The 15006-nt window shown below is 42.8% G+C and overlaps 1 protein-coding gene across 1 annotated transcript; it reads right to left on the bottom strand.

Moving 5' to 3' along the window:
* Window positions 1-395: 395 nt before the first annotated feature.
* On the bottom strand, window positions 396-14352 carry cd81b (CD81 molecule b). The gene is made up of 8 exons (XM_048257207.1): window positions 14104-14352; window positions 10200-10314; window positions 4372-4469; window positions 3302-3376; window positions 2926-3039; window positions 2241-2333; window positions 1401-1484; window positions 396-1256 (listed from the first exon to the last, which is right to left on the bottom strand). Exons 1-8 carry the CDS (start codon window positions 14167-14169, stop codon window positions 1194-1196), a joined length of 708 nt encoding a protein of 235 aa, XP_048113164.1. The 5' UTR covers window positions 14170-14352; the 3' UTR covers window positions 396-1193.
* Between the last annotated feature and the right edge of the window lie 654 nt (window positions 14353-15006).

Below are 15006 nucleotides of genomic sequence, written 5' to 3'. Positions count from 1 at the left end.
ATTTGGGGAGGATAGCGATATCATAATTCATAACATAACACAACACAGGTGGAATCTTTTGAACATGTTTTGGCAAGTATGCACTCTAGTTGGCAAGTATGCACTCTAGTGGCAGGTGTTGAACTTTGGCTGTCACAAAGTCAGTGACTCCTTCTGATTGATTGAAAATACTCCTTCACACTTAACCTGTTCTTATTATGAGTCTCTGTATCAAAACACACCTTTTATTATAGAGTTGGTTTCAGCGAGTTTAAAAGATCAATCACCAACGTAAATGAATCTATTCACTGCTGGCATTATAAGGAATAGAAGGCTCAGATAAAAACTCCCTGTTTGTTCACAGCCTCGCAAATCACGTGCAAACCTGCTGATAATGTCAAACACATCACGGCAGGTTGTTAAAAACAGATCCTTTATTGTCACTGTTAAAGAAATTAAAATGAGAAGAACTAAAAACAGATTGAATGAGCTGATCTTTAGAATAAATGGCCACCAAAGTAATTATGAAATAGAAATACCTTTGTTATAACATTAATATCACAATGAGAGTAAAACCACAGGGAGACGTGGGGTCTCCATGTGTGTAAACACCCCTGAGAGCATTTCCTTCGGACCGGTCATAATCTACACTGGCTTCAAGACAGTTAGGGAAAAACAAACAAACAAACAAAGCCAAACAAAAGTAAACAATTAGAAAAGACATGAATCTACAGTATGAACTCCTGTAGCTAAACGACAATCTCTTCCACTCGGTCAGACTGGCTACTTTGACTTTGAAAATGTCAACAACTATTAAAATTATAAAAAAATTGACCTATGGCAGACAGTCGTGTTATTTACCTGTCATAAAGCAGTTAAATACATCACAGTCTCAACACCCATAAAAAAGAGTAGGTGTGAGCACTAGGCAAGGACACAGGGTAGGCAGAGCTGTGGAAGTCTTGATAGAGGTTTTATAGGTGTGTCAGTAACATCATGATCTGTCACCATCACCATCATCTGATGATGACAATCTGACTCATCAGATGGTAAATACAAGGCATCTGAATGCCCTCCGAAAGAACATTAAGCTGGACGTCTTTGCGTTACCAGAGTAAATGTCCCAAGTTTTTCAAAAGGGGTTGCCAGTTCTGCCATTGGCTGGAAATACTGGAAGTGGTGTGCTATTGGCTGTTTTCGCTTCCTGTTATGGTTCAGTAGGCAGGTGTATTTCGGATGGCACAGCAGAGCACCATGGTGAAGATCATCTCAAAGATCTGTGAATACACACACACACACACACTCTCAAATACTGGTTTAGAATGACTCACTGCATAGCCATTGTTCTATTGTATCTCACAAAGCAGAAACTGTACGTATGAGATGTTTGGTCAGAATATCACTGTGGTTTGACATCTCACCATGATGACAGCAATCACCAGGGCAGCCAGACCAATCACATACTGCTTCTCAGTGAACAGGTCTTTCAATTTCATATGGCAGCTCTGAAGAGGAACACATAAACAAGCACAGAAAAACACTGATTTTGATTTTCATGTTAGGGAATATGAACTATGTTAAGTATAGAATTTATGTTGTTTTGAAAAAAATATATATAGTTAAGCTTGCTTACTTCCAATTTGTCCAATTAGTTTCAAACAGTAAATTACTATGGATTATGATGAACATTTGCTCAGCTGCTACAGCATAATACTTCATCACTACTCACTTCAGAACAACACATCATTGCTGCTCAGTACAGTATTATAGCACATTACTACACTTCATCTCTGCTAACTAAAGTTAAAAGTTAAACTTGACTGGTGCTTAGCAGACACTTCAATCTGAAGTGACTTGGACTTAGCCTTGTGAGACCATCCTGATCTCGCGAGCTCCATTTGTCCACTCACAGATCAGTCTGGCTTCTTGCGATGGAGAAAATTTGGAGCGGTTCACCAAACAATCAGCATTGGTTTTGAGGCGGGTTTAGGTTAAGGGTAGCCTAGCTTGTGGTTGTATTTTCGTCAACACTACGTTGATCTGATTGGTTGATTTGGCCCGTTTATCCAATCAGCTAACCAGTATTTTTGCCCCTTCCCAAAAGTTCTCCAACAGAAAGTTCACAGGTGGATATGCCGAGCAAATGCGAAGCAATCCATCTGACGGAGACAGGTTAGCGGTACACAGAACCACAAGAGTGTGATTCTTCACTCCTCACACACCTGTACAGGCCCTGAGAGTTACATGATCACAGTTCTCACCGTGGAGATTAGCGGGTCCACGGGCTTGGCATCGGGGCAGAGCGCCCCACGGGTGAACAGGGCAGCATCGTCCCCTTTCCCGCAGCAGTCCAACTGACCAGACAAGAGGAGGGGACAGAGGGGAGGGCAGGTAAGGGGGCCAAAAAGACAAGAACAGAGAGTGACAGAGGAGAATTCAAAACAGAACATCAAACTCTTCAAACATATTCAGCTGAAAGAGGTTTCAACAAATGCTGCCATTTCATTCTGATCTTTCAGGCTTTTTGCCTTCATTCAGACTGGACATTGAGGAGTGACAGGCAGTGAGTGGGTGAATGAAATGGGGTGGGACAGAGAAATGACTGTGGGAATGTGGTACGGAGGCTGTGGTCACGTTCACCACAGCTCCCGCTCGTTCAGATCTTTTGAAAGAACACATAAAACACATGAAAACAGTATTTTCTTTCTCTCTGTGTGTGTGTGTGTGTTTCTGTGTGCTGATAGTGGCATTTTGGAGGTGTGTAAAGGTATGTATTTAATAGCTTGTGCCCACGCTCGTAAGGGTTTGTGTGTCTGTGTGCTGATAGTGGCATTTTGGAGGTGTGTAAAGGTATGTATTTAATAGCTTGTGCCCACGCTCATAAGGGTTTGTGTGTTTGTGTGTGTGTGTGTGTGTTTTATGACCTGTGATGCGTGTGTGACTCACCGTGCTGTGGAAGAGCTGCAGCACCTTGACTGCGGCCTGCTTGGTGGGCGAGTCCACTGGGTCCACTCCTTTGACATAGGCGGAGTCGTAAAAGTTAATGAGCTCCTTAGAGATCTGAAGGAAAGGTAGAGCAGCAGATCCAGTCAGCCCACTCGTCACTGAGATTACTGAGTTCACTGGGTTTGTATATGTGAAGTGTGTACTAGGGTGTTGGCATGTGTGTGTGTGTGTGTGTGTGTGTGTATTAGTGTGTGTGTGTATGTGTGTGTGTGTGTGTGTGTGTATGTGTGTGTGTGTGTGTGTGTGTGTATGTGTGTGTATTAGTGTGTGCGTGTGTGTGTGTATGCATATGTGTGTGTGCGTGTGTGATCATCACCGTCTCTCGATTCATGAAGCCCCAAATGCCAGCAGCCACCTCACAGGCAAACAGAATGACCAGACAGGTGAAGAACTACAGTGGAGAAAAGGAGAGAAATACCGGTAGCTATCCATTTGGGGTCAAATTCTGCACTTTAGAGATGCAGCTGTGTATTCTGCACACTAGAGATGCAGCTGTGTATTCTGCACACTAGAGATGCAGCTGTGTATTCTGCACACTAGAGATGCAGCTGTGTATTCTGCACACTAGAGATGAGTCTGTGTATTCTGCACACTAGAGATGAGTCTGTGTATTCTGCACACTAGAGATGCAGCTGTGTATTCTGCACACTAGAGATGCAGCTGTGTATTCTGCACACTAGAGATGCAGCTGTGTATTCTGCACACTAGAGATGCAGCTGTGTATTCTGCACACTAGAGATGCAGCTGTGTATTCTGCACACTAGAGATGCAGCTGTGTATTCTGCACACTAGAGATGCAGCTGTGTATTCTGCACACTAGAGATGCAGCTGTGTATTCTGCACACTAGAGATGCAGCTGTGTATTCTGCACACTAGAGATGCAGCTGTGTATTCTGCACACTAGAGATGAGTCTGTGTATTCTGCACACTAGAGATGAGTCTGTGTATTCTGCACACTAGAGATGAGTCTGTGTATTCTGCACACTAGAGATGAGTCTGTGTATTCTGCACACTAGAGATGCAGCTGTGTATTCTGCACACTAGAGATGCAGCTGTGTATTCTGCACACTAGAGATGCAGCTGTGTATTCTGCACACTAGAGATGCAGCTGTGTATTCAATAGGGTAAGCAATGTCTGAGCAAAAGCATGCAGACATACAGAGCCAGTTTCATGGATTAAGCCTTGAATATTGAATATTCATTGAATATCTCCATTGAAAAAAACTTTTAGTCTAAGACTAGGCTTAATCCATGTATGGCAAACTGGCTTATAGCATTTACATACTTAGACCGAACATGTGTACATTTCTTAAAATAAAGCATTCTCTAAATCACTAAATTAATGTATTCCCAGGAAAAATACATGAACATCTATTATCGACTTACGGTTCCTAGAAGACATTGAGACTCTTGAATGGCACCGTAGCAACCAAGGAAGCCAACAAACATCATCAGGACTCCAACAGCAATCAGAATGTAGACACCTAAAGAAGAAATGGAGAGGAAAGGCAATGATCTTTGCATTCTTTCACATGGTGGGGCTGTAGTATTCATTTTCTATCAGCAGGTGGCACTGTGATTCTAAATTCAGCAATCAACAAGAGCGTTTATTCTCCGGTTAAGTTCATCAAATATGGATGGAACAAGCGCGTAAAGAAACAAAGATTTTGTGAAGATGCAAAATGCATAAAAACAACTGGAGTGGTACTAGTATATGTTATGATTACTTTGCATCAATTTAAAAGTTGAACACAGAAGTATGCAAGTAAACTAAAGCCCTGCTGAACTGAAGGCTAATTCCAATGGCTTCTTGCACCCTCGTCCTACCCTTTCAAAGGTGCTGACCTTCATGTGGTATGTCCTGTGGAAGTGAAGGTCAAGGATGGGCTCAGGAGACCAAACCTGAGGCATCACACTGCGAGACACTTGTCTCTACCATGTCACCACACAACCACCCCAGACCAATATCTCTCCAGCGACAAGATCTGGTTACCTCCCCCCTGCTTTCCCTTTAAGCTTCCTGATACCAGTTTAATATGAAGCAGAGGACTGGCAACTAAGGACTACCATGCAGACATGAATCATGTTCCTGCTGCTATACTGATTGTGTCCTGCCACTGTGTAATCAAAAATACAATTCCAGCCCATGATCACATTTCCTTGAATTAAGTTTCTAGTAAATGAACCATTTCTTGGGAAATGATCTGGGGCCACTGAGGGTACTTTTCCAAGCTGAATGACAACTATATTGCCAAAATGCCTGAATGCATTGCAGGCCTGAGGGTGTGAGTGTGTAGAAAGATATTTTGTCATCTTTAAAGTAAAAGACATCCTTTAATATTATGTGACAGACACACACACACTAACACATATGGATAACACAGACATGCACAATCAATCACACATGTATGCATTGCCTACCTATCACTGTTTTCAAATCAGACAGGGAAAAGAACTATGACCTGGTTCTGTCTCTTGCCATTTCCTTCTCTGAACCCCCCCCCCCTCTCTCTCACTCACACACACACACACACAAACATATTCTCTCTTTTTGTGTGTGTGTGTATGTACAGTATGTGTCTGCCTCTCGGGCATGTGTGTGTATGACCTTTGACCTCTAACACCCCAGTTGATGACGTGTCCTTCCCCTGCATTCTTTCTCACACTTCCCCTCCTTCCTCCTCTCCTCTTCTTCATCCTCCCTCACTCTTCCCCTCTGGAGCTTCCTGAGAAGCGGTGCTGCCTTGGCCACGTAGGACCTTAAAGGTTCCTCAGCCAGTTCCCAGGTTCTTTAGGTTCTGCCATGTTGGGTATATTCATGGAGCAGCCTGTTGCCTGAAGCATTTGATGTTGACAACTATGCTTGCTATTGCTCAGCTCAAACGACTCTCTCTCTCTCTATCTGTCACCATGACAACAGCCATAGCAACTCAGAAGGGAAACAGGGTAGGGGGGGGATAAAAACGACAACTTCACTGCTTAAAACAAGCCATTTTGAACCTGGGAACCAATTACAGCCGGCCAGTGAGAAAACATGTTGATCCCTCTGTATCAAGCACTTGTACAGCTGCTGTTGTTTACATCACATTCAGCTGCATTCCGAACAAACAGAGGATAATAAGCTCTCACACACTAGGCTAGATAAGGTGTGTGTGAAAGAGAGAGAGAGAGAGAGAGTAGAAAAAGAGAAAGATAGATAGATAGATAGATAGATAGATAGATACTTTATTGATCCCCAAGGGGAAATTCAAGCAGAGACAGAGATACGTAGGAGGTGAGAGAGAGACTGTGAGAAAGAGGGGGATGAGAATACAGATATATACAAAAATGCTTCAGAGTGAGATAGAAAGACACCCATTGGGAAGCAGAGACAAAAGAGAGAGTAACAGAGAGAGGAAAAGAGGGTGAAAGGAGCAGAGAGAGAGAGAGCTACACATGAGGGCGGCCAGCGGGGCCCAGTTGTAAGTCACTGGGCTTGTCAACATGGCAACAAGATTCCATTACCATGCCTATTATGTCAATGCGCATCCCCTCTATTAGAATGGATGTCCGTGATAATCCATCAGAAACCGGTCTCAATGGACTCTGGGGTGTTCTATAAGCTCTTCTGAGATAGTCATATGAGGCCAAGGATTTAAAAACACTTGCAAGTTAAAAGAACAATATTTTGTATTTAAAACATAAATTATTCTAGACTTACATTTGAAAGCCTCAGCATGAAGAAAATAGTTGTGTGACAGATACACTACACTATTCTCTAATTTGTTATGTTTAATAAATATCATACTTTATCATTTTCTGGAAGCCCACAGATATGTAAAAAAAACAAGCCATCTTTTTAATAATTTGAACAGAATTTTGTTGTCAGTAGATATTAGTATGTGTGACATTTTAGATAGAAATGTGCTACTTCCAAGGTAGAAACATGTAGATGTCCATTATACCTGGGTACACTTAACCAACAATGCACACACCTACAAAACAATGGGATCTACACACCCTGTCACACATGGATTACATTAAATATTCACACAAGCCTTAATGCAACACACACACGCACGCACGCACACACACACACAGACTAAACCGATGTTAACCAAAAACAGATGGGGAGGGGGCTATTTTTAGACCACCAGAAAGTTACAACACTAAGGAAAACTTGGTTTGAGTAGAAGACACAGACAGGAAGGCCGAAGTCAGAGAGCTCTGGGAGACACTAGCCTGCCCACGCTTACCTTCCGCGAACTCTCTACCTGGACTTTACGCTGACCTCTGCTTGTCTCCCAGCCTGATACGGCATCTCAGTCTAGCTTTGGTTTGCAGTACCCGCTGCCAGACCAGCAGCAGCTCGATCCAGGAGTCAACTGCTCTCTAAGCTAGAACAGTAGTCCTGTCTGTTTGCTGTTCAGACACACAGCTGTAAGTGTGTCCGTGTGTATGTTCGTGTGTGTCCGTGTGAGTGTGTGTTTGTGTGTGTGTCCATGTGAGTGCGGTGCTGAAGTGACCTGCTGGTTGGCAGTGGGCGTGGGGCATCGGGCAGGGCCGTCTGTATTTTCGGGCCCTGCTTAAACGGCAGGTTCACATGCCAGCACACCAAAAACATCCCGCCGTACGCTCTAATTTGGCGGCATAATGAGCAGATGCAGATGCTTATTTGAATTACACCAGGGCGTGTGTTTGGCAGACGTGGAACACGGAGAAAAAAATGATTAAAACGCAATGTAGACCGGGAGAAAACCTCTTTGATCTTTTCTTGGGTGGGCCTCGCCCATGGGATGGAGTCCTCCAATCAGGAGCCCAATGCGGAGTTATAAAAAGACTATAAGCACAGGACATCGGCACTCCAACTGTATACTTACACTGGATGTACGCAGAGGAGGAGGGCGGCCCAGCCCAAAATTAATGGGTGCAAAAGTATTTTATCTGCCCTTTAAACTCTGAGGGATCCATGTGTCGGATGGTCTAAACAGATAACCACAAGCAGGGCAGGGGTATATGTGTCTGTGGGTGGGTGTGGGTGTGTGTGTGTGTGTGTGGGTGTGGGTTAGAGGCAGGTATGTGTGCATGTGTACATGAGTACATGTGTCCGTGTGTATATGTGAGAGAGAGTAGCTGAGTATGTGTGTGTGTGTGTGTGTGTGCGTGCACGTGCGTACATGCGTATGTTTTGTAAATGGCAGAATATAACTCTGTGGGTGTTGATGTTCATGGACACAATCATAAATACAGTATGTTAGTGTGCATGTGAGTGCCACCATGTACTGTGTGTGATGATTGTGTTTATTTCTGTATGTGTGTGGTTCTATAAATGGTTTATTTGTGTTTGTGTGTGTTTGTGTGTGTGTGTGTGTGTGTGTGTGTCTCGGTGGGTGGAGCAGTAGAGCACCACGATGCTTTATTTGGCTTCTCTGGAGTTAGTGAGGGTGTGGTGCCTCTGTGAACAGCCCAGTGACCTGCTCATCAGAACCTCACCAACAAGCCAAAAAACACATTGCCGACTCAGGAACCTCCTTTCCTCTAGTCACACACACACACACACACACACACACTCACTCACTCACGCTCTCTTTCACTCTCTCTCTCTCTCTCTCTCTCTCGCAAAAGACCTCAACAGAATCTAAAATCCAAAGAGTAACAAGGAGTAACATCCCATAGCATATTTGACATTGGAGCACATAATTAACTGTGTTTTTGGTAGCCATGTTTCACAGTTAACTTTTGTTACTATTTTGTCAAGACATAGATTCTCAGCCATTAAGTAGCACAACTACTATTACCATTAAAGGTTTGTTTTGCTCAATGAATTCTACAGATTGTATTTATTTATGCACAATCTTCCATCTTCCATGCTATAATGACATTAATACACTTACTGTAGAAGAAATAAGTGCTTGTGCAATGGCCTGTTGTGAAGGGGAACATCGCTATCCAGTTACACAGACCTTGCTGACTCAATTTCACAGCTGTCCCTTGAAACATCTCCAGCATGAGTCTAATGCCTAGATTCTAGGCCCTAGAAGTCTTATACCTCCCAGTAGAATTAAGCAGGCAAGCTAATGTAGCAAATACGCTAGCCAGATACGCACTGTTGTTTATAAGTAACTGGTGCATGGTCACCTGTTCTGCTGGACAATGCATGCAGGCCCATTGCAAACACCTAAGAAACAGAGTGTCACCTGCAGCTGACACTCCTGAGTGTGAGTGTCCACACACTGGCTCTGAGAGGTCAGAGAGGGGGAGTGGGCAGCTCTGGTCAGTATTCTTTAGAGCTTCTGGGTGCATCAGGCATCTCTCTGTTTGTGTGAGAGGCCTGCCTCCAGCACGGTACGGTGGAATAGAAAGCTCTGAACTGAGTACAGTTACTCGCACGCGCACACACGCACACACACACACACACACACACACACACACACACACACACACACACATGCTTACACACACACACAAACACATGCTTACACACACACACACAAACACATGCTTACATGCTTACACACACACACACACACACACACACACACACTGAGTTCGCTTGACCTCCCCTGCCTAGAGTCACTATCCCCTGGCAACTTCACACACTTCCTGTTTCCTGCCTGTCCTCTCCGTGTAGCAGGGGTCATGCTGCCATGGCTATTTGTGGGCGACCATTCATGAGAAAGTTCACAGGCATGCAGACTCCTTACAGACAAAGGCCTGGGGAGCCACTGTCATCATCAAGGACCAGTGACATACCGGTCCAACATACCAGTTTCCTTGAGGCTTTCAGGATACATTTCCTGCCACCCTATGCAACATGGAGGATAATCTAAACATTCACGTCTTCTTTTTCTTTTTTTCCTGATTCCTTTCTGGTATTTTTGTTCTGTATAATTTCCCATTAAACTCTTCATTTCACAACGGTATCAGTAGCTCAGTGAGGCAGAAATATTAAATATGTCTGAGTACTGAAGAGATTTTATTTAATTTTATTCATTTACTTATGTGAAATATGTCTACATAATTGATGTACAATTTTTTGCTTATCTACTAAATTATGTACAATGTGTGTATTTGTTGACTTATTGACTTGATGGAGAATGTCTGTGTGTGTGTGTGTGTGTGTGTGTGTGTGTGTGTGTGTGTGTGTGTGTGTGTGTGTGTGTGTGTGTGTGTGTGTGTGTGTGTGTGTGTGTACGTGTGTGTGTATGTTTGTGTGTGCGTATTTGTTTACTTACTGATGTAGAATGTGTTGGGCGCCTGTTGGTTCTCAAACTGGATCATTAGAAGAGTGCTTGTCTGATTATCATGGCGAAGCCACAGGGCTACACCTAGAATCACGCCTCCAGCCAGCTGAAGCAGGGGTGGGGGTTGGGGGGGAGTAGGAGAGAACACAGGAAACATCTTAGAATCTTACTACAGTATCAGGCCATGTGCCAACCTTCAGCACTAAACCTCATAGGAAGGAAATGAGAATGTGCACCTTTTTATAGTTATGTCCTCTTATTAACGGTGCTTAGGAAAGGTGTTTAGAAACATACAATAAGAGCATAAGGGAAGTTAGACATTGTAATAAAGTTAGTACGTAATTGTATCTCTTTTTGTTTACTTTTCAGTATAATACCTGCTTGTTGTAAGAGATTACATATTTATATCATATTCTTGTGAAATATCATGTGTGATTACATAAGCTTTTAAAAGTGATCTGCTGTTTATTCCTGAGTGGGGCAAAACAGGATGAAAGGAAATGAGATTGATCTTTGATTAAGTCACAGTGCTCAGAATGAGGCAAAGTAGCATCCATTTAGCTCAGAATAAATCTATTGTTTCAGACCATTTTCAGCCACAACGACCCTTTCCGCTAACCAGTAAACATATATAGTATATATACTTTTTTGATCCCGTGAGGGAAATTTGGTCTCTGCATTTTAACCCAATCGGTGAATTAGTGAAACACAAACAGCACACAGTGACCACACAGTGAGTTGAAGCACACACTAATCCCGGCGCAGTGAGCTGCCTGCTTCAACGGCAGCGCTCGGGGAGCAGTGAGGGGTTAGGTGCCTTGCTCAAGGGCACTTCAGCCACTGCCCACTGGTCGGGGCTCGAACCGGCAACCCTCCGGTTACAAGTCCAGAGTGCTAACCAGTGGGCCACGGCTGCCTTTTTTTTTTTTTTTTAAGTATGTATACTATAGACAGAGCTGCACAGAATTCATGGGAAGATAATAGTTGTTGAATTACCATAACGAAAAATAACTATGCTAATACTATTAATTCTATAGTAGTTTTATAGCAATGTACAATACTTCTTTGGTGGTCTGTAATTACTCTAACTACCCTAATCCACTCTAGTTAATAGTATCATTCGCCTCTACAGTGTCCCAAAATACTATATAGATCTTTTTTGCAAGGAAAAATTAAAGGCTAGACTTCACTAGACTTCGGAGGTGAACAAACAAGGTGTGGAAGCCATTCTGGAAAAAGAAAAGTGAGGTGAGGTTGAATGAGATGCACATAGGTCACATACGGACTGTGGGAAACTCATGAGGCACCACAGTCATTGGTTCTAAACAGGGTCAATTGACATATCATGCATTTCCTAGGACCCACCAAGCCAACATCTCCTGCCTGCCTGGGATAAAAGTGAGATTGCAGAAGCGGCAGCAGACTGGATAAATGCCCTTTTCAAACTGCTAGCCGGTGAAGTGTGGGTGGGGAGCAAAAGAAAATAGCCTAGAGGATAAGGGAAGTCCAGACTATTAATCACGCCTGGGAGTCACTAATGGAGGAACAGAGAGGGTAAACATTGCTGGCGGCTACACAGCTCGGAGTGTCCCTCACCACCAGGACAGTTGGTGGCCATGAAGGGCAGGTACACCATACCACTGCTAGAAGGGCTGGATGGACACTGCTGTCTCTACATACCCTACAGGCCAATATAAATAAAATGTATTATAATATTTAGATAAATATTATTTCTGGATTACTGGTAACGTTATTAAGAATTTCATTATTATTAATGATCATTATAAATTAATTAAAATAATTATTATTAGTATTATTATTAGTAGTAGTAGTAGTAGGCTAGTAGTAATAGTAGTAGTAGTGGTGCTGTTGGTAGTACTAGTGGAAGAAAACCAATATTATTCTTTGTTACTGTCCTTAAATAAAACTTGTAATGAAGGATACAAGCAAAATATTATATTGTAATTTCAAATAAATCATAATGTATGTTGACAGAGAAAACAATACAGCTTAGCAGCAGTTTTTTGATGAGCGCATCATACATATTCTATCAGCTGATTGAACTTCACAACTTTATAATATAATTTGTTACATACTATCAGTGTGTATTTTGGACAGAGTTTCCTAACAGAAGAGAAAAGAGGGAGAGAGAGAGAGAGAGAGAAAGAGAGAGGGAGAGAGAGAAGAGTGCTACTAAGGTAGGATAGCAGCTGCGTATACACTTCAGTTCTTGGTAAGTGCCCACAGGCTACCTATCCAAACAACATGTGGTCGGTCATCCAACTGTATGAACAACTACCGGTCATCAGAACAGAGGGTTGTATTTTTGTACTTTAATAGTTTTGGCTCACTCCAGCTCAGCGGTCTGCTGTACCGATGGTTTCACAGTCCAATTCAAACACAGCACGACCTTGACTTTGAACTGTCCGCAGCAAGACAAAGCTAAGGGTCAGGTTAACTCTACAAGATCAAGACTCAAATCTCACTCTAATGCTTCCCACAAAAAAGACTATCACCCTTCCTTGTTTTAATACCCTACTTCAAAGCTCAGTTCCACTCCTAATATAGTTGGGTACAGAATCCGGTAAAGGAGTGCACTCGCCTCTCTCGCCCCCATCCCTTGCATTTCAACAAGTCAACAAGCCTGTCATTTCCTTTATGGTGAGTAGCAATTCTGTGAAACCAATTCACTGTTGAGATTTCAGAGTGATCTCAGATAACATTCCCAACCAGGCTACCACCACTACTGGTGCTGGCATGATAATTCCTAAAAAGACCTGATTCCCTCTGAAACGTACAACCCTAGTTGTATCCTCCATACTAGTCAGTGTCACTTTTCTTTGTTTATGTAAGCAAAGAAGGTGAACTCCGAAATGACACTGACTGGACATTTTAAAATAACATGATAATGTTGGCTGCATATTAAGGCACTGTGAGTAAATGAATGTATGTCAGTTGTAATTGATTTCTAGGTAAACGTCAGCCACACAGTGTTCTGCACGTCTCCTGTTCCAGCCCTTACACTCCACTGTCATGGTTTCTCCCAACAGAATGCTTCAATTACAGCATGACTTTAAATAAAACACAGACCACTGCCCACATTGTGAAGGGAGCACCAAATCCCAGCCCAGAGCCCAGAAAACACACATTCTCTCTCACTCTCCACACACACACACACACACACACACACATACACAGAGAGACTTGCAAAGAAACACACATACCAGAAAACACTCATTCACATGAGCAAACACACACGCAGAGAGAGAGAGAGAGAGAAAGAAATCAACTCACACATACATATTAATTCACACAGGCACACCTGCATATTCAACATGTCCTTGTTCTAACCTTTGGTTACTGTAGCACTCAGAAGCAACCAAACACCCCCATTTATCTCATGTCTGACATCTGTTTGTTCCTGTTCTGAAGCTGCGCTGGTGAAAAAAAAAATCCTCCCCTGCGTGTTTACAAACGCATTTCTTCCAAATGTAAATGCCTAGTAAATCAGCATGGTCAGCGTGCAGCACTTTTTTGTTGCTGTGGTATGTGCTTGGTTTAGCCAAAATAATAAACACAGGCAGGGCTACAAAGCAAGGCCCTAATTCCACTTGTTGCTCACTCATCAAGGAGTCAAACTTCGTTACACTCAGGAAGGCAGCTCTTATGATACAACAAACGACAGGAAATTCTTACTAACGTTACCAGTAATCCATTTTAACTGCGTTTACGCACAATACTCTGCCAAAATGAATTAATTGAAAACGTTGTCGATGTTTAATGTTTAAGTTAGATATTAAATCAACTCGATAATTTAATATCTAACTGCCCGTGTCAATGAGTTTGTTTCTCAAACAATGACTACACATCACACTGATTCAAAAAATATACTCACCCAGAAAACGAAATTGAAGAAGAAGAGCATGTATTTGATACATTGAGAGCAGCCCGTGACAGCCATTATTATTATTATTATTATTAGTTTCTATCTCCTTGAGTTTTTAAAAGTTTCAAGCAAACAAGGTTAAGCAGTGATGGTGGTGACGATGGTGCTCCTCCAGCCGAAGTTGCGCTGTCGAGTGTGTGGGGAGTGGAGGAGTGTCTGAGGCTCACATCCAGCAAGGAGGCGTCTGTTCTGGGGGGGGAGAGAGAATCTCCTGACTGTTTAAAGCAGAGCAGGAGCTCAGCCGCAGTCTTCAATTAAGACTGAAAACCGAGACCGAGAGCCGGCCCACCAAGTGATACGGCCAAAGGAAAGCAACGAGGCGATCACAAGCCTTCTCTGTGCTTTTGAAAAGCAGAATCTTTCAGACCCAAGAGAGGCGTTTAACAGAAAATGCAGAATCCTTCAAAATAGCCCACTGGAAATGTAAAGTAGCTTACTTGTACTCTATCTGCATCCTCATTTAATGAACAGACTTTGCTGCGCTGGGCCAATTGCTTGATAAATAAATTTGGTAACTAAATAGCCCTGATAAGTAAACAATTAGAGACCAAGGGAACATAAATTGGTTTGAGTGATCACCTTTGTAGTAGATGAAAAGGGCGTATTATCCTCTGCTAAAGTCAACCCACCAATAAACGACTGTACTTGTAACTGTACACTGTTAATATGGTATACACACATATATATATATATATATATATATATAGACATATATAGTGTGTGTGTGTGTGCGTGCGCGAGCGCGAGCGCGCGCGTGTGTGTAGTTTGTACTTGTTAGTAGCCTAGTATAGTAGTGTAGCGCACTTGGTGGTCAAGAGCGCTCTCTGTCGGCAGTTTAGCTGTGTTAATTGC

This window comes from Alosa alosa, chromosome 11 (assembly GCF_017589495.1).
Source record: "Alosa alosa isolate M-15738 ecotype Scorff River chromosome 11, AALO_Geno_1.1, whole genome shotgun sequence".
Lineage (NCBI taxonomy): Eukaryota > Metazoa > Chordata > Actinopteri > Clupeiformes > Clupeidae > Alosa > Alosa alosa.
Note: the sequence above shows the minus strand (reverse complement) of the source record. Positions and strands in the feature narration are given on the sequence as shown.